This window comes from Piliocolobus tephrosceles, chromosome 2, assembly GCF_002776525.5.
Source record: "Piliocolobus tephrosceles isolate RC106 chromosome 2, ASM277652v3, whole genome shotgun sequence".
NCBI lineage: Eukaryota > Metazoa > Chordata > Mammalia > Primates > Cercopithecidae > Piliocolobus > Piliocolobus tephrosceles.
The window spans coordinates 50,697,020-50,718,778 of NC_045435.1; the positions used below are offsets into that span (position 1 = coordinate 50,697,020).

Consider the following 21,759-nt stretch of genomic DNA (forward strand, 5'->3'; position numbering starts at 1 on the left):
GGTGACCTACAAGTGGTGAGGTCCTTGACAAGTTTAGTTGCTTCTGCTATTCCTCATTTGCCAACATTTCCTACCTTGAAATGTATTAATTTTTGAGTCACAGATACACACAATAATTTTTTAAGGTAAGGTGGGATAAGAGGGGAAAAGAAATTGGGGGTTGGGGGATGGGCTCTGTTTGTAGGATAGGAGAGCCCGAGGGGGAGGAGGCAGTGGGGGGAGGAGGTAGGAACCCATGCTGGAGGCAGTGGGAATGGTCTTGGCCTCAGCCAGGAGAGACCCCCCTCCTTGGGGGCTGGAGGGGAGAGGGGAAGATGGTGAGATGCTGCTGGATTTACCAGAAGGCAGGGAGCTAGTGGCCACTGGGCCTGGGGGGACTCACTTATCTCCTGGCAGGGAAGATGGGGCTGAGGTGGGCGGGTCTGCGCTGATCTCCAGAGAGGGCATCAGAGAACGGCTCCATGCCTGCTGGGGAGCCAAGGTGTAGGTCGGCCTCCAGCCTCCAGCAGGAGCCTGCGGACACTACACCATGAACCCACCCAGCACTTCACAGGGGCAGGTGGGCGCACAGGTGACAGCCCTCTCCTGCCCGTCCCCAGGACTCCCCTCTGAAAGCTGTGCAGATGCTCTGGGTGAACCTCATCATGGACACGTTTGCCTCGCTGGCACTGGCCACCGAGCCGCCCACGGAGACCCTGCTGCTGAGGAAGCCGTACGGCCGCAACAAGCCGCTCATCTCCAGGACCATGATGAAGAACATCCTGGGCCATGCCGTCTACCAGCTCGCCCTCATCTTCACCCTGCTCTTCGTTGGTGAGCGCCTCGCCCACCCACGCCTCTCCCAGGCGGGGTCATCACCTTCCGGGTGCACCTGGTGCACCACGGCTGTCACTCAGCATTCTCGAGTCACAACCCCCTCCCGTTTTGCTAATGGGGAAATTGAGGCTCAGGGAGGTCAAGTAAGTTGCCCAAGGCCACACCAGCGAGTCTTGGAAGAGGGCCTGGCCCTGTCCCAGCTCTGGCTGACCCCAAAGCCATCAGTGGCTTTCTCCACTGGTGACAGCTCCTGGCACCAGGTACAGACTGTGCAAGGCCCTGTCCAGGTGCTAAAGCACTGCATGGCAGCCCCAGAGGCGCCTGAGACTGAGAGGGGAGTGACTCACCCCTTCTCTGACCCATTCCAGCACCTTATCCTGGCCCGGTGGAAGGGACCCTCAGCAAGGCTTCCTGGGGAAGGGCACACACGCTCACACCACCACCGATTCTCACTTGCTTCCACTTGGGCTGCGTGTTTGGGTCTTCCACTCGGTGAGGCAAGCACATTTGCCTCCACCCCACATTACAAATGAGGGCACCAAGGCTCAGAGAGGTGAGGTGACTTGCCCAAGGGCACACAGCCAGTCTGAGGAAGAGTCTGGGCACAGAACCAGGTCTGGTTGGGCCAAAACTGGCCTGGTTTCCACAGATGCTTTGGAGGCAATCCCAGCAAAGCCTACCCCCAGGTCACAGATGGGGAAACAGAGGCCCAGAGAGGGGAAGGATCTGGCCCACAGTCCCACATGGAATCAGGGCCAGTGCTCTCCTTACAGGAGCCTCCTGGAGCTGGCCTTTCACTCATCCTCAAAGTCCAGAGTATGATGGAGGGGGGCATGGATCCATTCCTCAAAGGCAGTTGCCTTTTATAAATTTTGAAAGTAATGTGTTGTCAGGACACATTTTACTGTTGTAAAACCTATCATGAAAAAGCTTAGAAGAAGCCACAAATACGCAGAATTAGAAGAGATTCAGAGGAGGTGGAGGGGTTGGAGAGGAGAGGAGAGCGGGGGTCCTGGTCGGCTTGCTGGCTTGGTCACTTGAGCAGCGCCTACCCTGGGTAGTCTTGGGACATCTCACACCCAGAAAACTCCACAAGCCTCCTGGCACCACTTTACTCAGCTGTGCAAAAGGACACAGGACTTGGCCAGGTGCAGTGGCTCATGCCTGTAATCCCAGCACTTTGGGAGGCCAAGGCAGGTGGATCACTTGAGGTCAGGAATTCGAGACCAACCTGGCCAACGTGGAGAAACCCCATCTCTACTAAAAATACAAAAATTAACCAGGCATGGTGATATGCACCTGTAATCCCAGCTATACTTGGGAGGCTGAAGCAAGAGAATCACTTGAACCCAGGAGGCGGATGTTGCAGTGAGCCGAGATCGCGCCACTGTCCTCCAGCCTGGGCAACAACGAGACTCCATCTCAAAAACATAACAAAACAAAAACGATACAGGACTGCATCAGACGCCCCATCAGCAGCGTCTACACAGCAGTGCCCCACCATGTGACAGCTCAGGTGTTACAATGAAGCCACATGGGAGGGTCCGGAGCCAGCCTGGCCCAGAAGCCCTGGGCTCCATATAGGAATTGGCATCTAGTAACAGCCCCATGAGTCTGTAGAGGTCTCAGCAAGGGACATGCTCGGGTACAAGAAGCAGCACTCTCGGGGCAGCGCAAAGCCTCCCGCAGGTATCCTGTCCTCGCAGTCCAGAATGAGTTTGCCAGTCTGGGGTCACTTTTTAGAAGCCATGTCTCCCACCTTTAACACAGCTGGCCATCCACCTTTATCAGGTTTCCACAGAAAAAGTGGAAGACAGTTCCCCAAGGCCTTTCTCCCCCAGAGGAGAAAGGGCTTTGCTGACCCTTCACTGCTACTCTCTGACCAGCCAACAGCACAGCCCCCTGGCCCCCCAGCATCCAAGCATGCCTCTGTATCTTAGGGATTCACCTCACCGCTCAGAAGAGGCCCCCACGAAAGGCCGGGCATCTCCCCTCTGATTCCCCCACCGCTGCCTTCAGCCCAGCCCCACCCTCTCACTTGGCAGGCGAGAAGATGTTCCAGATCGACAGCGGGAGGAACGCGCCCCTGCACTCGCCACCCTCAGAGCACTACACCATCATCTTCAACACCTTCGTCATGATGCAGCTCTTCAACGAGATCAACGCCCGCAAGATCCACGGCGAGCGCAACGTCTTTGACGGCATCTTCCGGAACCCCATCTTCTGCACCATTGTGCTGGGCACCTTTGCCATCCAGGTAGTGAGGCCCCCACCCTAACCAGGCCTGGGGTGGGCAGCAAGCAGCCGGAGCCCAGCCCTCTGTGCTCGCCCCTGATGGCCTCTCTCTTTCTCTGCTCCCCTCTGACCTCCAGATAGTGATCGTGCAGTTTGGAGGGAAGCCATTCAGCTGCTCTCCACTGCAGCTGGACCAGTGGATGTGGTGCATATTCATTGGGTTAGGAGAGCTCGTTTGGGGCCAGGTAAGTTCCTGGTAGGTCGCAGGAGGTGCCTTTTAGCGGGGCAAGGGAGACAGCACTGGATGGAGAATCCAGGACCCCCAGGAACCAGCTGCCAGACCCCAGGCAAGCCCCTCCCTGTCGCTGGACATCTGAGCAAGGGGGCTTGTCCCAGGTCCCACACTGGTCCTCTGGGTACTACTGCTCCGATTTTTGCCATACATCTATCTACCACTGTTCCTGTTGTTTATATAATATCTTCTCTCAATCACGTCAGTTTTTTTAACTTAAATTTGTTTTTAAAGGCAATGTCATATTACTAAGAACTGAAAAATCAGTATCACTTGTCATAAATGGAAGCTAACAAAAACATTAATGTAATGAGAATGACGTTATGAAACTCCAGCTAGAAGCCATGGCCTGCCAGGGGTTCAAGGCTGGAGCAGCTTCTTAGGAAGGGAGATGAATCAATGGTCTGCCGGCGCTGGTGGCCGGCTGGCGTCAGTCAGGGTCCTGTAGAGCACTCAGAGGGAACGCAAGCAGGACACACTCTGCCACGTTGCAGTGTTACTCAGTGCTGTGCCTGTGGCCATCTGAGAGCTGCCCCAGCTCCGGGGCTCCTTGGGCTGGATGCTTTTTAGGGGCCCTTCCAGCTTTGACCCCAGAATATTCTCCCGCCAGTTCCTTTTTCTACGTTTGCCTGAGTTCCAGACCCTGTCACAGCTCTGACAGCATGCAGCTCAAAGGCTCCTGACCCAGGACACAGGGCTTTGGAGGAGTGCCGAGAACCAATGCAGGGCCTAAGGGGCTTTATTCCCAAGGTGCTCACACATCCAGGCAGTGGGACCTGATGGGTGGGAGACATTGTTCTTGCCTTCAAGCTGTCTACAGGCTAGAGTGAGAAGCTACAGGGGCAAAAATTAACTAAAAGATAAATAAGAAAGTTTAGTTTCATCCAAAAGGACTTCCTGTAACCTTTGGGGCTGCTTTGGAGAGTGATAAACCAGGTGTGACTTAGCAACTCCATTCCCTGGGCACCCTGGGGGCCAGGCCATCTTTATCCCACTGGGGCCCACACCCTACGGAAGGCTCTCCGGGGCTGGGCCCAGTATCTGAGGGAAGGATTCAGAGGACTAAGGTTAATGCCAGTGGTCAGTGCTGACTTTACACTCCCAGGGAGCCCCCTGAGGCTGCATTTGAGCCAGTGCCTGTCTGTCCCTACAGGAGATGGAAGGGACCTCTGGCATCTGCCACCTCAGCTTTCCTGTAGGGTCTGCATCTAGGTCCTTAGCCCCACAGACAAGCCCTTTGGGGAAGATTAGGAATGAAGGCATAGCTCTTTCCCATACTGCCTTCCCAGTCCAGGATTGGTTGCCCTCAGGGTCCAGTGATCTCAGGAGGAATAAGGGACAGAGGACTAAGTAACCCCAGGAGGGCTGAGGGCCAGGCTCATGCAGGACGAGTTAGACCCTCCACCGTGCCCAGTTCTCACCATGCCCAGAGCGGCCCCCACTTTACAGCTAGGAAAACCAAAATTCAGTGAGGTTAGATGACTTGCCCAAGGCCATAGGACCGGGACTGTCTGGGGTATTCAAAGCCATATCTGTCCAACTCCTAGAGGCCAAGAGTGTCCACTATATACCCCGACTCTGAATGAGTGAATTAAAAAGCAAATTGCACTCCAGCCTGGGCAACAAGAGTGAAACTCTGTCTCAAAAAAAAAAAAAAAGAAAGAAAGAAATTGTCAAAGACTGGGCTGAGGAACAGGTGAGGTGGGTAAAGAAGTGGACTGATCACATGCCTGGGTGAGTCGGTAGGAGGGAGGTAGAGGAGCAGGTGTCAGGGAAAGAAGGCCACCGGGAAGGACAGCCCCCCCATTCTGACAGCCGGGGTCCCTTGCAGGTCATCGCCACCATCCCGACCAGCAGACTCAAGTTCCTCAAGGAGGCAGGCAGGCTCACGCAGAAGGAGGAGATCCCGGAGGAGGAGCTCAATGAGGACGTGGAGGAGATCGACCATGCAGAGCGGGAGCTGCGGCGGGGCCAGATCCTGTGGTTCCGAGGCCTGAATCGGATCCAGACGCAGGTACAGGAGGCTCTTGGGGGCTGGGCCCAGGCCTGGCCGGGGCGGGCCAGGGGATGGAGGTGAGTGTGCTTGTGCTGCCCCCCAGGGCCCGACTCTGGTGCTGAGGGAGGGTGGCTACAGAGGGGTCCCGGCCAGCTCTCACCAGCCACTTGCACACCCACGTTGCACACACACTCCCGTGGCTGCTAAGGAACAGCATGGCCTCCTCAGGGAGGTCCCATTGTGCCCTCTTAGGGCAGCAAGGGGAAGCGGTAGGGGTCACACCCACCATGGTCTCCAGGGGGATTTCCCTGAGAGGGTGGGGCAGGGTGGCTCTGAGGGCAGAGGTGAGTGAGGGGACTGTCGCTCGGCTGGGGGCAGCCACCCAGAGGGACTGTGTGAAGGCTGGACAGAAGCTGCAGGCCAGGTCGCCCAGGGTCCCCCAGGGCCTGATGATCAGGGGGTCCACCGCCTCCACGGGGGCTACAGTTGCTCTCCCCAGCTTCCCCTAGGGGGTGGAGAGGCTGTGGGGAGCAAAGGTCAGTCATCCCCAAGTACACACAGACACACAAGCACACACCAAGCGCACCAGGGGAGCACAGGTGCAGGGTGTAGCCAGCCAGAAGCAGGTTTCTTCCCCAGAGCAGAGACAGCATGGCCGCCATGTGGCACACGACACACCTGCGCCCTCCCCACCCCCCCCCCCACACACACACGACATGCTCTCACATGGGCCCTTATGCCTGGAGCAGGTGTTGTAGCTCACAAGTGCTGTCACAGCCCTGCGAGGGGAGGGTCAGGAGGGACTCTGTGGGTCTCTTGCCCAGATCATCTGGGGAGCTGGAGTGGGAGCTCCTCCATGCCCCAGCATACTTGGGTGAAGTGCGGTGTAGAGGCACCCACCTGGCCACCATCCTGCCAGCTGTGGCCCAGCACGTCATTTCCATCCAAGGTAGCAGATAGCTCACCTGGGTCACCTCCCACCCCTCTGTACCCTGTCCCAAACCTCACCTCATGTGACCTTCACAGCCCTGGGATGTAGATGTGACTCCCCTAGTTTTAGAGGTTACCGAGTTCCAGGAGATGGCCCTTTCTACCAAGCTGGCACAGCTGGGGTGGGGACTGGAAGCAGGTTTCAGACCCAGAGCTGCCTGACACAGGCCTGGGCTCACCTCCCCTGATTAGGACCCTGGCAGCCAGCCTCCCAGCCTGCCCCCACCTCCAGAGAGGTCCAGGACAACTCAGTGAATATGGCCCTGGTGCTGTCACTGCCCTGGCGGCAGAGCCATGCAGGGGTCTCCAAATTATGGGAGAAAGCAAGGACTGCGATTTCTGGAGTGGGCAGGAGCGTCTGTCTTGCCTGCCTCTTGTGGGTCAGGTGCTTTGCCACTTACAGATAACCCGGCCGGGCAGGTGGCATTGACCCTTCTTAAGAACAAGAAACTCAACTCAGAGAGGTGGCTTGCCCAAGGTCACCTAGCTAGTAAGTGACAGAGCTGGAATTTAGGCCAAGCTCTGTTCACCTGAGGGCCCCCACCACACCCCCTACCTCCACGCCGGTACCCGAGGGAGGCTGAACACTGCTGTCTTCCCTCCAGATGCCATGTTTAATCACTGCCTCCCCCACCGGCCTCACCCAGCCCACTGGCCCCTAAGCCACTAGCACAGAACAAAGGCCAGACCCCCTGTGTCCTCCCGGGGACCCTGGGGCCTGCAGGTGGGCCCAGAGCTGAGCAGACATCTTTCAGAGCCTTGGAGTGTGTCTGGTATTTTTGTTTTGATTTAAGTGACATTGTCGTTGTTGCCGTGGCTGCGGCTGTTCTTGTGATGTTGCGCCTGTCAGTCATGTAGCTGTTGTGTTCGTTCTTCTCGCAACTTGTCTCGTTCTCTCCTCCGTTGCAGATTGAAGTAGTCAATACTTTCAAGAGCGGGGCCTCCTTTCAGGGGGCCTTGCGGAGACAGTCCTCGGTCACCAGCCAGAGCCAGGATGTAGCCAATCTCTCTAGCCCTAGTCGCGTGTCGTTGTCCAATGCTCTTTCCTCTCCGACCAGCCTTCCTCCTGCTGCAGCCGGGCGTGAGTGTGACTCCTTACTGCCTCCGGCTGGCACTGCCCACGCCAGCTCCCAGGCGGGCAGGGGCTGGGGCACCAGAGGACATGGGGGGCAGCTGGTCACGATCAGGCCCAGGGGGCTGAAGGGTCACAGCCACCAAAGAGGGTCCCATTGGTCAGGAGAGTGTAACCAGTCATGCAGTGGCAGTCACTCAGTGGACCAGAGTCAGTCAGAGGGTCGTTAGGGTCCCAAGTGGCCAAAAGGTCTGGTTCAGTCAAGGGATCAGCAATGGTCAAGAGGACATCAGTGACCAAATGGTCCCAATCCACCACAGGGTCCCGGCAGCCGGAGGGGGACAGACATGGAGGTGACACAGAGTGTCCCACTGGCCCAGGGTCATATGTGGTCAGCAAAAGCCTGGACCACCAAGGCAAGGGTTGGAGTTAGACAGGAGGTCCCAGTCTTGCAGTCAAAGTCAGCAGAAGGGTCACTGTGGGTCAAGGGAAGCAAGCCCCTCAGGGTCACAGTCAGTCACGTTGGGATCCAACCAGGAGAGGGTCACATCATCCAGGCTTTCCCAGCTGGTCAGGGGACACCCACAGCAATGAGAGTCATGATCAAGGGGGATGGTTGAGCCAAGAGGTCACTGCAGGTCAGAGGTCATAGTCAGGGGTCCCAGGCCACCTAGGAGCTCACAGCCTGGAGGTTGCACTCCAGCAGTTCAGAGTCTCTGCCCGCTTCCTGTCACTCCTCCCCTTGCACTTTTGACAGCATCAGCTGCTCTGCAGGCAGCTTTCCCTGTGGCTGAGCTTGGAGCTTGCTGAAGTTCTAAGCCCTTCCTGGAAAGGACAAGGTCCCTGGCCCATTCAGCTTGACCCCTGGTAGAAAATGGTGGGTCGAGCCTCATGTCTTGCCTGGATGCCAGCAGGCCCAGAGGGACCTGATCTACCCTTGGCCATCCTGCCCTCCATTACCTGAGGGATAGCCAGAGACTGTGGCCCCTCCATCATCTCCCTCCTGCCAAGCTCATCTCCTCATGCCACCACTTCTGATCTAGAGCACTCACCGCTGGCTTTGTGTAGCTCTTTCCCGGACCCATGGCTTCGGGTCCCACAGGGAAAAGCCTGTCTTTCCTCCCACCGCCCTGCTTCGCTTCCAGCCAGGCCCTTCCGATCTGCAGGGGAGCCCCTGGCGCTGGTCTTCTCCAGTTGACACAGTGTCCGTCTTAGCCTCCAGCTTCTTTATGAGAAGCAGACTCCAGCTCATCTCTTGCAACTCTATAAAGGGCCTGTACCCCCATCCAAAACCAGAACACCCACAACACACCCACCCTGCAGCAGCGGTAACCCTGTGTGCTGGTGGGAGCGCCTCCCTCAGTGCCTCCAGTGGAGGCGCAGGCCACAGAAAGCCTGTTGATGGCAACTGTCCATGACCTATAGTGGAGGGACAGAAGCAGAAAGCAGGGAAGGAGCCCCTCAGTGCTCATTCGTCGGCACAGAAATGCAGTGCTGGGGAGGCCCAGGGAGCCAAGATGAAATGGAGATGCATTTCAGCAGATGGTGGCTGAGTCACATTTCCATGAGATACCATCACTAGGCAGTCACTGCCAGGATTTCTAGGGGAAGGCAACACTGGTCCCATCCTCCTCCCCTTTAGACCAGAGAGCTCTCACCTTAGCAGCAGCCTAGCCAGCTGACCTAGCTCCTCTCTGCACCAGCTCAGCTCTGGCCTTGCTCAGCACCTCCACCTCTCCTGAGGTGCGGTGACCAAGTGTCCTGTCAGGGAGAGCTACATGGGGAAGAATCCGCTTCTTCCCTTCTGCCACCCCTCCTGGTGACTCCTGCGGCCCTCTGGCTGGGGCTGCCTGCCAGGAGTCTGGCTTCTGGATGAAAGCCCAGTTCTTCGTCCATCCCAGTTCAGCCTCTTTCTTGAAGGGCAGCACTTCACCCTGGCCACAACAGAGCACACCTGACATTGCTGGGCACCCGCACCACCTTTGGAAGTCTTCCCTGAGTTAGCCCCTCATCTTAGCCTTCACAGTCTAGAAGCTAGAACTGTCCTCTCAAACCTCAGCCACTTCTTTCTCAGCTTTTCTTCCGTGTCATTTGTAAAGCCATTCAACAGGGCCAGTCTGGGAATAACACTTCTTTGCAGAAGTGCCCCTTTCTTCATTTCTGCAGAAATTCTTAGACAGGAATGTGTCTAAACTGACCTCCTTCCAGGCCACATCAGTCCCCTGTAGCCTGTGGTTACCCCAACTTTGGAACAGTCTTGGAAAAGAAGCCCAGGCAGAGGCTCAGCCAAAGCCAACTTGACAGTCCTTGCCCTGACCCCTTATTCTCTCAGGGGACCCAGCGGGGCTGGCCAGGACCTCCTCACCCTGCTCCCCATTTTGCCTCTCCCCTCTTCACACCTCCCGGAGAACCTCGCATTCCCCCTCTGTGACAGAATCCAGCCTGTAATTCTGGGTCCCTCCTGAGACCCTTCCTGAGCCTGTGGTCTTAAAAATAGCCTGACCAAACCCCTGCCTGAGGGCACTGGTTCCCAGACAGGATCACAGGCTCTGCGGTTTCAGTACACACATTTGGACAACATAGCCTCATGCCTCCTTTGCTTGAGTCTACAACAGTGCGGCCTCCTCTGGTCTCCAAGGACGCTGAGGACCCTCTAGACACCAGTCAAGGTCCCTGCAGAAGCCAGTATGCTTTCCTCCCACAGGGAGGTTTAAACAGGTGGCCAGGAAGTGAGAGAAGGGCCCCAATTTGATGGGATGAGGAAGTGGGCTGCCCTACTACCCCGCAACTCCTTCACCCCCACCACACCCCACCAGCCTTCTGAGGGGAATCTGCTTCCTGGGGATTCCCCAGCAGAGGAGGCTGCCCATGTGCCTGCTGAGGCAAAAACACCTACAGCCAGTATGCCCTGGAAGGAGTCAATCCACTGTCCCCTGGGTTATGAAGAGTTGACCACAGAGGCCTGGGACAGGGCCTGACTTCTGACCTGGGACACTGGAGTGAGGAAAGCCCCTGAACACATCACAGGCCCTCCCCTCCCCACAGCACCACCGCAAGATGAAGGCCTCAGCAGACAGACGCACGTGGTAAGCCTGACCGCAGTCACGAGGCACATGGCGCGAGGACGCTCGGGAGGGAATGAATTGGTGCACGCTTCTGACTTACTCAAAAACGAGCTTGTTTTCACCCCGGAAACTTAATGGCACACGCCTAGTGCCTTATACCTGAGCCCCACTCAACATTTCCAGAGCAGTTCCCCACTCCCTTTACTTCAAAGATGCCTCACCACTGAATTGTGGGAGGGGAGGACCTGCCAATACATCCATTTTGCAGAGAAAGACACTGATGAGGCCAGGATCACACAGCAAGGGCGTGGCAAGAGGTCAGACTCTGGAGTCCCTCATTCTTCCCACTACTTATACCGCTTCCCAGGAGGCCCACAGACCTGGAGCCACAGAGGCTGAACTTCCATTCCGGAACCAGTGCCCATGCCCATAGCCTCATATTCGTGAAAAGGAGTCAGTCCTCCAGGGAAGGCCAGAGAAGCTGTTTCTCAGCTTGAACTTCTACCAGCGTGGCCAGGACTGGAGAGGAGGGCACCTTCCCACTGGTGATCAAGGACCAGATTAGCATCCCACACTTCGATCCAAGGCAAAGCTGCACAGCCTCTCTTTCTCATTGCCTCAAATTCCTAACTCATCTCAAACCATCTTTGTACTCAGTAAGTCTGTAGCAGGCTCCATGTTTATCAGTGGAAGTCCTGCTCCTTCAAACCACCCAAGCCAAGAGCCAGCCCCATAAGCCAAGTCCTAGCCACATTCTGGACGCCGTACCTTGCTGGACAGATAGGGCACTTCCTGCTCCCACTTCCCCTGCAGATTCCTGGTTCTGAAGACTCCTAGGGCAAGGAGTTTGCACTGTTAGGGGGAGAAATGAAGACAATGAAAAGGGAAGAAAGCTGGACTTCTCATTAGTGTTTTGGTAACTAATTTAGTGCAACCTTGGGTTGGCGAGAAAATGGCTTGCTTTATGGGGGGGACCCTAGACCTCTCCGCTGTCTGAATATTCCATGTGTTTGTTTCCCTAGAGGGCTAGAGAACCCTGGACACAGAGTTCAGCAAGAGAGAGTGAAATTAAAAGAGGTTGTGAGTCTTTAACCTTGAGCCTGAAATGAATGTGAATCAGTCCCAGACTCTTGGCTTCCTTGAAGCCGGGTAAACATTCGAGTATGTCGAACCCATCTCAGACCAGGGCCTGTGTGTTTCCTCAGAGCCCTCTGACAACAGGCGTGGGTCTCCCTGCTCCCTTTGTGCTGACGAAACCAAAACATCTGAAACCCTGCTCACTGGGTCCCTTCCTCTCCTTCCCCTCACCCCCACACCCAAATGCAGCTTATGCCAAAAAAAAAAAAAAAAAAAAAAATCCTATCTTTAGGGTAGGCAGGGAGGGGAGATGGAAGAGCTTTTTTTCCCCCTAGTTTTTTCCATTTCAGCCTCGGAGAGAACCGAAGTGGAGACTTGAGATGGCCGTGGCGGGGTGTCCCAAAAAGTCTTGTCCCCACAGTCTTGTCCAGAGCAGTTCATTTTTTCCGTTGTCTCCATGCCAGGGGGAGGGCGGAGGGGCCTCATCTCATTGTGTGTCATCCCCTCTGCGTTGTCAGTCACATGACAGGGTCCTGCCACCATCCCCCAAGCCCACACATACACTAGGTGTTCCAGTCAGCATCTGAATTGCACTTCAGCCTCAGAACACACAGCACTAAGCTAGGCAGCTACAGCCGTGACGCTATTCCCACTCTACAAATAAGAAAGCTGAGGCCAGCAGTGCCTTCTTTGTTTTCAATTAATCAAGGTGTAACAGCTCACTTACCAGGAGATCAGAATATGAACCATCTCTGCAGAGCCACAAAGAGGGACTCCAGCAGCCACAGTGGCCGTATCTAGCTGGCTCTTGCTTGGCACTTGTTGCCTCTTATTTAAAGCATGATTCCAGCAAGTGGGGTACCCTGGAGTCCCAGCTCACCGTATGCAAGGTGAAAGGACACAGATGCTTTTCAGAAAACAGAAAAGTCAGCACTAACTAGTAAGCAATGGCTGACAGCAAGGGAGAAAAAACAAGCCAATCCATGGGGTCTTACCTAAGACCAAGAAGGATAATTGACAAACCTTATGTTAAATTATTCTCTGTGCACTCTAAATTAGAAGTCAGAGGAGCATATGACATGCTTTAGAAAGAATTCCCTCTGCAACAGTAAAACAAACCTTCAGCGATGACACTTAAAATCATCAACCACTGTCACCTAGAAACTCCACTTCCATGGAAGAGGGCTTTCCCTACCAGGGTTCCACAAAGGAGCTACCCCTGGGTTCCACTGAGAGCTCAAGTCCTGGGACTTCAAGGGCCTCCCCACGACCGTCTCGTCCAGTCCCCTGCCTCCCCTCAGGCCTGTGGTGTAGGGCAGCCACTGCTCTGCAGGTGGGTGCCACTTGGCCTGCACACAGCAGCCGACTAAGGCTCTGTCCTGGAGGCACCAATGCCACCTTGTTTTCTCCACCTCTGACTCCACTTCGAGTTGGGGCTGGGACGAGAGGAGGAGGCACCTTTGTCCCAAGTCCCATCAGACTCTTGAGATGACAGGCACTACTGCCCCTCCCAGGAGTCCAGAGAAGGGACACCTCTCTTCCAAGTGAGGGTCCTGTCCCTCTGTACCCTGTGAGGCAGGACAGAGGACAACCAGAGAGCTAGTGTGGCTTGTCCACAGTCAAGGCACCAGATGTGGCAGAGCCGGGACGCAAGTTGGGTCCTTCTGCCTTCAAGTCCAGTGCTCTTTCCACTAGCCTTGAAGACTCAATGACCAGCCTCCTCCCATTCTTCAGCGGAGGAAACTGAGGCCCCAGGATGTGTGGTTCACAACTGAGACAGAAAATGAAAGAACTTGCTGTTCTGTGACTCAGTTCCACACACCCCAGAATCCCACTGGGGCTGGGTTTGGCCATCTGATTCCAGCTTCGTTTTTTTGGTTTTGTGTTTTCAAAGCACAAATAAACAAACAAAATGCCCCAGGAAATAAGAGACCCCAAAGCAAGCTCCAGTGACTGGCTGGCCAGGGCTTTGAGTCTATACTCGAGTGTTTACCTCCCAAATGCATGAAGGAAAGAAACGCTGGGTACAAACGACCTCCGTTCACATTGTCCAGGCTTCCAAGTGTAGCCGTGTGTCTGTCTGTGTGTGCCGTGTGGCTCCCGACCCCGCGTGGCATGCAGCCCGCCCCCGAATGTCATCTGTCCGCCAGCTCCTGTGTGCTTTCTGGCTGCCTCTGCTCTGCACCTGAGAAAGCCCTGGGTTGGCTTTGGTTTGCTTTGCTGCCTTTGATTTGATGTTCCCGTTCTGTTTGGCCCTCATGTGTCTCTCTCATCCCAGCTCATCCAACCGTCTCTCCTTTCTGTTCCTTTTCTGTTGGTGACACATAACCTGTTCCATGTTGTATGGTTTCTTAACTGTGTGTGGTTTTTCTAAGATGAATTTTTTTTAATAGCCTCTCCTCTTTCCTACTTGATTCCCACCTGGTCCTCCTCCCCGTCTGCATGGTTGAACCTCTGCTTTAAAGTGAACAAGGCTCAGTCTCTCACTAGGTGTGGGTGCCCGCAGGAGTCGACTGTGCTTCCTTTAACCACTGTTTCCCATCATCTCTTTGATGGTGCTTGGTGATTTCTCCTGTCCTAACACTAGTTTCTACCAAAACCAAAGCAATTTTTAAAAACTAGCTCAAGGATGCCTATAACCTGAGCCCCCTTTTTCACTCTCCCCCATCCTGTCAATGCTAATAACACCCAGCGACTGTGGATTCCAGCCACCTGCTTTGCCCTAACCCTTCTCCCACCCGCCCCTCCTGTGAGCCCCCCGAGCCTGGCTGTAGTCCCCGGGCGGTGCTCCTGACCCCTGTGCTTCCCTTGCAGATCCGCGTCGTGAAGGCGTTCCGTAGCTCTCTCTATGAAGGTTTAGAAAAGCCTGAATCTCGAACCTCCATCCATAACTTCATGGCTCATCCTGAATTCCGGATCGAAGATTCCCAGCCCCACATCCCCCTCATTGACGACACCGACCTGGAAGAAGATGCCGCGCTCAAGCAGAACTCGAGCCCGCCGTCATCGCTCAACAAGAACAACAGCGCCATTGACAGTGGGATCAACCTGACGACTGACACAAGCAAATCAGCTACCTCTTCAAGTCCAGGGAGCCCCATCCACAGCCTGGAGACGTCGCTTTAGCTGAGGACCCTGTCGCCTGCCCGCCCACCCTCATGGACCCCGCTGCCACCCGCCTTCTGGGCACCCATCCATCCAGGCACCCAACTCACCCAAGCAGCAACGAGCAACAATCGGAAACCAAATACTGGAGAGAAAACCAACGTTTCCACCAACAGACCCTTTCTCTGGCTGCGATGCTGTTTGAACTCTTTTTCACTTTGAGGCAAGGGGCGGGATCTCCACTGGGGGCTTAGGGGAGTGAGCAGTTTTCCCAAAACAAGCCCTTCCTGGCTCCCACCCAGACATGGACCAGCCATGCACCCGCCCAGCCACCACATCCCCCGCATGAATGTACTGTACACTTTCAATCCTCCCCTTGTTTGGTTTTTGGGGGTTGGGGAGGGGTTTTTTTGTTTGTTTGTTTTCTTAGGCGGGAACTGCAAACAGACTCTTTTCTGAGACTATTTATCCAATCCACTGGTCTGTGAGTTTTTGAAATGCTTGCGCAGCATGGTCTCAGTTGTATAGGTTAATTTAATAACTTTTTGAAATTGCAGAGCTTAACTCGCCTAGTAGATTTGCACCAATGGAACCGAAGAACTTCATAGACACTCACAAGGTTATATCCATTTCTTTGTATCTATATCAACGTATACTTCTCCGAGACTGTATACGTCCATATAGATAGGTAGATATATATATATATATAAATATATATACATGGATATATAAAGTTTCTTTGCCGGCATGTTGCCTTGTTTCCGCTTAAATTGCTCTATTTTAACTTATTTATGTCCTAAAAGAAGAATGTAATTTGTTTACAAACCTGTAGATAACGTCTTTGGCTATTTGTATGGTTTAAGAACACTGGTGGCTGAGATGCTATAAAAACAGCTCGGCCCAACGACACTTCCCCTGGGTTGCATCCTTGATGTTTTATGATAGCCATGCTCTGATTTTTGCCTGCTATTTCCGTTCAATAATGTCACTACCGTGAGAGGCTCAGGCAGAAGCCAAATGCTACCGAGCTGCCATCCTGAGGGGTTTAACAACATGCTCCGTAGACGAAGGGAGAGGAGGAGAGAAGGCTTCCTGGGTTTGCAACACTCACGGCCATCCGGCCCAAGGATGCCAGGATCTGCAAAGCACTGCTCGAAGACTTTTCTCTCAATGAAACTCACTTGAGTTTACTAAGAGCATTTCAAAAATAGGTTCTCTTTGGCACTGTCTGTACAGAGATTGAGGTAGTGTTGAAATATTATAAATGGTAACGTGTTGATTTTTTTTTTTTTAGTTAGTAACTTACAGGTTTATTTCCTTATTAATGGCAGCGTCCGAGCTGTTGGCATATTGGATGAGGATCAGTATGGCTTGCTGCTTTTATTTTTATTTTTGAAGAAGAATAGCCTTTTTCTCTGCACTATTTAGATCCGAATGAACCTTATGATGTGTATATTGAGATGTATTCAGTGTGATTTTAAACCAAATTGTCTTCCTGTAGTCACAATATATACTGTAGCCTTTTAACAGCAAGTCTTGCTTTCCCAAACAGAAAGCCATTCTGAAACCCTACAGTATCACAGGTGAGAAAAGGTGGTTATTTTTCCCCAAGACAACAGCACTAGTAATCCCACTTGATAAGAGCTTATTTAACTGTGTGTCAGCCTCTTGACTGCTAAGCACTTTGTGGGGCTCAGCGTTTTTCATAAAAGAACTTTTGTATTTAATACAAAGTTTGCTTTGAGACTTTTCAGCATATGATCTTTTTCCATAAACTTGTACAGTGCAAAAGACATTTTGAATACCATGATCGATGATGTCCCATGCTTCGAGGAAAACCAAACACTTTCCGCCTCTCTTGCAAAATCCATTCCTCATGCTGACCCTCCTCATGGTGGCTATGTCAGCCCAGCCCCTTCCCTTCTCCAGGCCCAGAGAACTCTTCCACAAACAAGATGAGAGCCACTCGGGAAAAGAGCCATAGTCAGCTGGGAGGGCCTACATTTGGATGGCTGTGGAAAAACTTGAGGGTTTGGGGTTCAAAGTCAGCCCATCCCACCTGGCAAAATCTTCCTGGAAGGAGGTCCTTCAAGAGCGTACCACCTGAATGTCATGAAGAAGTATCTCTGAATGTATCCAGCAGAGGAAACTGCATACCCAAAGGGGTGACCAGCCCTCAGATGTGCTTATTGGATTCCAGTACAAATGCCACCAAAGCCAACCCACTGCTCTCCTACGAGGAAGGAAAGACCTGCACGTGTAAAACATGGGGCAGCCTTGGAACATGGTGTTTTTTGGAGTTTCCTTTCTCACAGTTTTCCATCTCCCCACTTCTTTGATCAGTCATGTGTCTGCAACCTCATTCCATGACATCAGGATAGCTGTGTTTGCACGCCATGCTCCATGTTCATTTGGAGCCAGGAGAGGTTCTCAGTGGAGCCTGGCTTAGGGAACAGGGAGCGATGGAAGAATGCCAACATTAGCGTTGGTCGTCTCTTGTCAGGAATGAAGGATGCTTGCACACATGCACCCCCTCACTCTCACACTTGCGCACACACACACACACACGAAATGGTTTGTCAAAACTCACTGTAGTACATAAAGCTTGCACTCTGCGTCCTATATCTAGCAGCATGGGGTACGTTTGGCAGTTCACCCCATTAGGGGGTAAATAATTTATGACCATTCATCTGTTTTTATGAATTTTTTTATCTAGACAATAATTGTAAATAAAGAACTCACCATCTCTGTTCATTTAATACTATGCAATGGTTATGCTTTCAATCGCTGGCTCTTCTGACTCGCGCAGTGTGGTTCTGAAATGTCTGTGGTTTTTAAAAAAAGGCAAAAAACAACATCAAACAGAACATAGTAAATATATCTGTAATGTATACTTTTTTCTAGTTTGGTACTGCATCATCCATATAGCTTCTTTTCTGCCCTCTAGACAAGGGCTCCAGGAGAAGTTGACAGATTTGGTTCTGAGAGCTAAGCTCACCAACTTGTCTCCCCCTCAACAGATGAGGGAAGGGCAGGGAGCCTCTTCAGTGACTCCTGGCGCTGCAGAATCACTCATCTTTGGAGGTGAGCAGGGAGAGCTCTGAGGAATTTCCTCCTTGCAACTCAGGCGGAGATTTCTTTAACTCAGGAGCAGCCTCCATTGCTCCCGCCAGCCCCTCACCATGGCCCCTTGTCCCCTTGTCCCAACCATAGCATAGAGATGACAAGAGGGAGGCGGTCCTATTTCTGAGACTGGACGAATTAAAATGACTGCACTGGCTCAAGGACTCTGAACCTGTCTTGTCCTGGGTCCCCCAGTTATTGGAAGCCACTCTTTTCCCCAACCATGTTGAAATGCCACCTTTACCACACACTGATGTCTTATATAGACTCGGATCTATTTCTGGAACTTCTCTTCTCTTCCCTTACCTGGGTGGCTCATCTGGCACCAGCCATACAATTTTAACTATTCAATTTCTAATGTCAATTTCTAATGTCTTATTATGTGGTGGGATGAGTCCCTTCACTCTTCTTTTACAAAATTTCCTAGTTATTCTCTCACATCTATTCTTCTACATAAACTTTAAATTGTGCTCAGTCCTCCACCCTCTGTCCCATTCCCACCCCAAATCCTGAGCCCTGTCATTCCCTGTGCCATCATCTTCCCCCCATTGTAATTACTGTCCACTCAGGGCTGTGAAATCGAGTATGTTCTATAAAGAGGGACAAAAAGGGCATCCTGATCTTGAGGGAAGCCTTCTGTTCCTCCCATCATTTCACCTGCCCCCTAAGCCCAGGAGTTGTCATGAGAGGCCACCAGGCCCCCACTCAATCCCAGCTTGGGAACTAAAGTCACCCACCTTAGTTGTGTTGGGGTGGACCCGTCATCTGTCCCTGGTCCGGATGAGAAAGAGGAGTCTCTCCCAGGCCTGGAGCTGGGAAAGAATGTGTGGCCCAGTTGTCTGCACTTCTAATTCTCATCATGGAGAAACCTTTATTCCTGTCTCCCTTTCCTGAACTGATTTTTTGTTGTTTTTGTTTCATTTTGTTTTGGGGGGATCGTTTCTTGCTCTTTAATTGGGAGTCTCCGGCACCTTTGGGATGCAGGCAGTTCTTGCCTGGGCCTTCTCGGAACCCTCACTCCCCTAGCCCACTCTTGCACTACCTACAGGAGGCTGCCAACCTGGTGCACTCTGACAAGCCTCCCACCCAAATCTCTCTCCTGCCATTGTGTCCAAAATCCCGCCATTAGAGGATCTTGTAGGGAGGAGCGTTTCTTGAAGGCTTTTAGGCCTTCCAGAGTCAGGACGGAAGTGAGGCAACAGCAGGAAGTCCCCAAGCCTTTTCAAAGTTCCAAACCAAGCTCTCCTGATTTTAATGTAGAGATCATACCAACCCAGGTGGGGGAGGAGGGTCCCTAGCCCCAGGCAGCAGCCATCACCCCCTCCACTGAAAACGATATTGGAGGCTGCTTTGGGACGGCCCTTCTCAGCCCCCTGAGTCTGTTTTGTAATGCCTGTGGTGCTCTCCCTCCCGGACCTTTCCTCTCGGGGGTCACCACACTTTGCTAACTCTTGTGTGCACATATTTTATAATAGAGTAGCGAGGGAATGGTGCCGCCTCCAGCTTCCATAAGCTGCCCGGGCTCTGGGGTCTCTGGGACAATCGGGGCTGGGAAGTGACTGTGCTCTTATTGTACACTCTTTATTTCTCTGTATCTTTGGCTTGTGCTCTTTGTAATTAATGGGATTTGTCTGCCTTTTCAACACTATACTGAGCAATAACAATAAATGCACACGTGGAAATGCAGACACGGTACACATCACAAGGCCTTTTTCTGAAGGACAGCTGGGTCCCCGCCCTTTGTGGAGTTGAACTCAGGGGGAAACAGAATCCCTGGGAGGGAAATGCCCTTTGCCCAAGGGCCCACAGCTCAACGGGCAGTCTCTCTACTTCCACTAGGTCACACCTTTTGAACACCCACCATTTGAGGGAGACAGGCTTACCCTGCCATGAGCCATTAACCTATGAGGAATAGTTGACCATCTCATAGAAGAAGACCGGGGAATGGGGCCTCAGGAGGAAGAGGAGGAGGTTTGGGGGCAAGGGGCCGGGGGCCAAAAATCAGGGAAAGTTAGCCTGATTTGGGGTCTGGATTAACCAGAGGGAGGAGATGGGGAATACAGACGCAGGATATAGGTGGCACCCCCTACTGGGGAGAGGAGTAAGGCGGGGGGAAGCCTGGCACCCGAGGAGTCTGGACTTCACAAACCTCTGCTGAACATTAGCAGAGAAAGAGAATATGCCCAGACCAAGAAGTAATCCCTAAGGTTGGCCCAAGGGTTGAGAGTTATACACACACACACACACACACACACTCACACACTCACAATCACAGCTCTTCTTAGGTTGAACTGATCCCCAAATCAAGCGCCATAGGCCCATCCAACTTCCAAACGCAGTTTCGTATCCAAGGGTTCATTTAATCCCAATATCAACCTTCAGAGGAGGTATTATTATAATTCTCACTCAAAAGAGCAGGAGACAGCAGCTCAAAGAGGTGAAGAGCATGCCCACCTGGTAAGCAGGAGATCCAGCACTGATACCTAGCAGTCTTGATGCCAGCCTCTGCACTCTAAACCTCCATATTACAGTGCCTTATGGGCCAAATACCTTACAGCAAATACCTTAATGAATAAGATATCGTTCTGTTGCTTGTCACAATTCCCCAATCTCTTCAACATCAGTGTCTACACAAGGAAATTATTTTAATCACAATTATGCCTCATGCATTATATTTACATCTAATATGCCCCTGTCCTCATTTTCCACTCAAAGAAAGTGAGGCTCAGAGAAAAGTGACTTGAAAGTCAGTGGTGCAGCTATAGATCCAAGGCAGAGCCTGTTCCTTGAAGAACAGAAGATCTGGCCGGGCGCAGCGGCTCACACCTGTAATCCCAGCACTTTGAGAGGCCGAGGCAGGTAGATCACCAGAGGTCAGGAGTTTGAGACCAGCCTGGCCAACATGGTGAAGCCCCATCTCTACTAAAAATACAAAAATTAGCCGGGCATGGTGGCACATGCCTGTAATCCCAGCTATTCAGGAGATTGAGGCAGGAGAATTGTTTGAACCCGAGAGGTAGAGGTTACAGTGAGCCAAGATCACACCACTGGACTCCAGCCTGGGCAACAGACCTAGAGTCCATCTCAAAAAAAAAAAAAGGAGCTCCAGGAGATCCCCCCAAACCTGCCTTTGTTCCCTGCTCTACCCTAACCACCAGCCCTTCACACCCCTGCAACAATTTCTCCACTAGAGGGCAATAAAAAACCTTGAAAGCTGTGGTGGGGTAGAAGAGTTGCCCAGAGGCCTGGCCCTTAGTTCTAACACCCTATTCCCCTGGCCTCCTCTCCAAAGTTCCTTGACAGTCTGGTTCTATCACACTCTCCCAGCCTTAACATCTTCCTTCAAGCAGTGACCATCTCCAGCTAGGGTCCTTACTCCCAGTTTCAGCAGAGGAAACTGAAGGACTGTGACTTACCCAAGGGGAGTCAAGGCCTCCCCCAGCTCACCTGCCTCCTTAGTATCACAAGGGCCCCAGGGTTAGACCATATGTGGCTGAGGGGGCGGGGGGCCCAGGCTCTGTCCTCCAGTGTGGCATTCTCACTGCGCTTGTGGGGAACCTTCAGCTGCCCTACCTTGGGAAGCCAGAGACCTGGCGTCAGGGACCCTGGGGATTAGGTCTAGGGCTCTAGCTGCAGGAGCCTGGCTGAGATCCTTCATTGCCTATGGGGAATCTCCCTGATGGGACTTACTCAGGGCCCCGGGGGATCGGTTTGGAAGGGGCAGACCTATATAGGGGTTAGGGATGGCAGGGCAAGAGGTCCCAGCCTCTGGTGAGGGGCATTCCCTGGCCTCCTCTGCCCTGGTCCCAGTCCTTGGGTCCTGATGGGGGGACTACAAGGAAGCACTAGGACAGTCTACTTACTCCCAAGACGTCACTCATCCTACAACATTCATCATAAGGCCAGTCTCACCCAGAGCCGCAGAGAGGCAGGTGAAGCTGTAGATAGATAGATAGATAGATAGATAGATAGATAGATAGATAGATAG

General features: G+C 52.9%; 1 protein-coding gene across 7 annotated transcripts in view; it reads left to right on the forward strand.

The window, feature by feature from the left end:
- ATP2B2 (ATPase plasma membrane Ca2+ transporting 2) overlaps positions 1–19,457 on the forward strand; it is a 217,697-nt gene extending 198,240 nt beyond the window's left edge. For 2 of the 7 annotated variants that reach the window (XM_023218443.2, XM_023218442.3), the window contains 5 exons: positions 600–813; positions 2,862–3,073; positions 3,189–3,296; positions 5,175–5,357; positions 14,358–17,407. In XM_023218443.2, the coding sequence (XP_023074211.2) occupies positions 600–813; positions 2,862–3,073; positions 3,189–3,296; positions 5,175–5,357; positions 14,358–14,669 (1,029 nt within the window). In that variant the 3' untranslated portion in view covers positions 14,670–17,407. Of the gene's footprint in view, positions 1–599; positions 814–2,861; positions 3,074–3,188; positions 3,297–5,174; positions 5,358–7,238; positions 7,411–11,488; positions 11,544–14,357 lie in introns of all 7 variants that reach the window. The other 5 variants (XM_023218445.3, XM_026447527.1, XM_031935170.1 and 2 more) reach the window with 5 other exon arrangements.
- Positions 19,458–21,759: the final 2,302 nt, after the last annotated feature.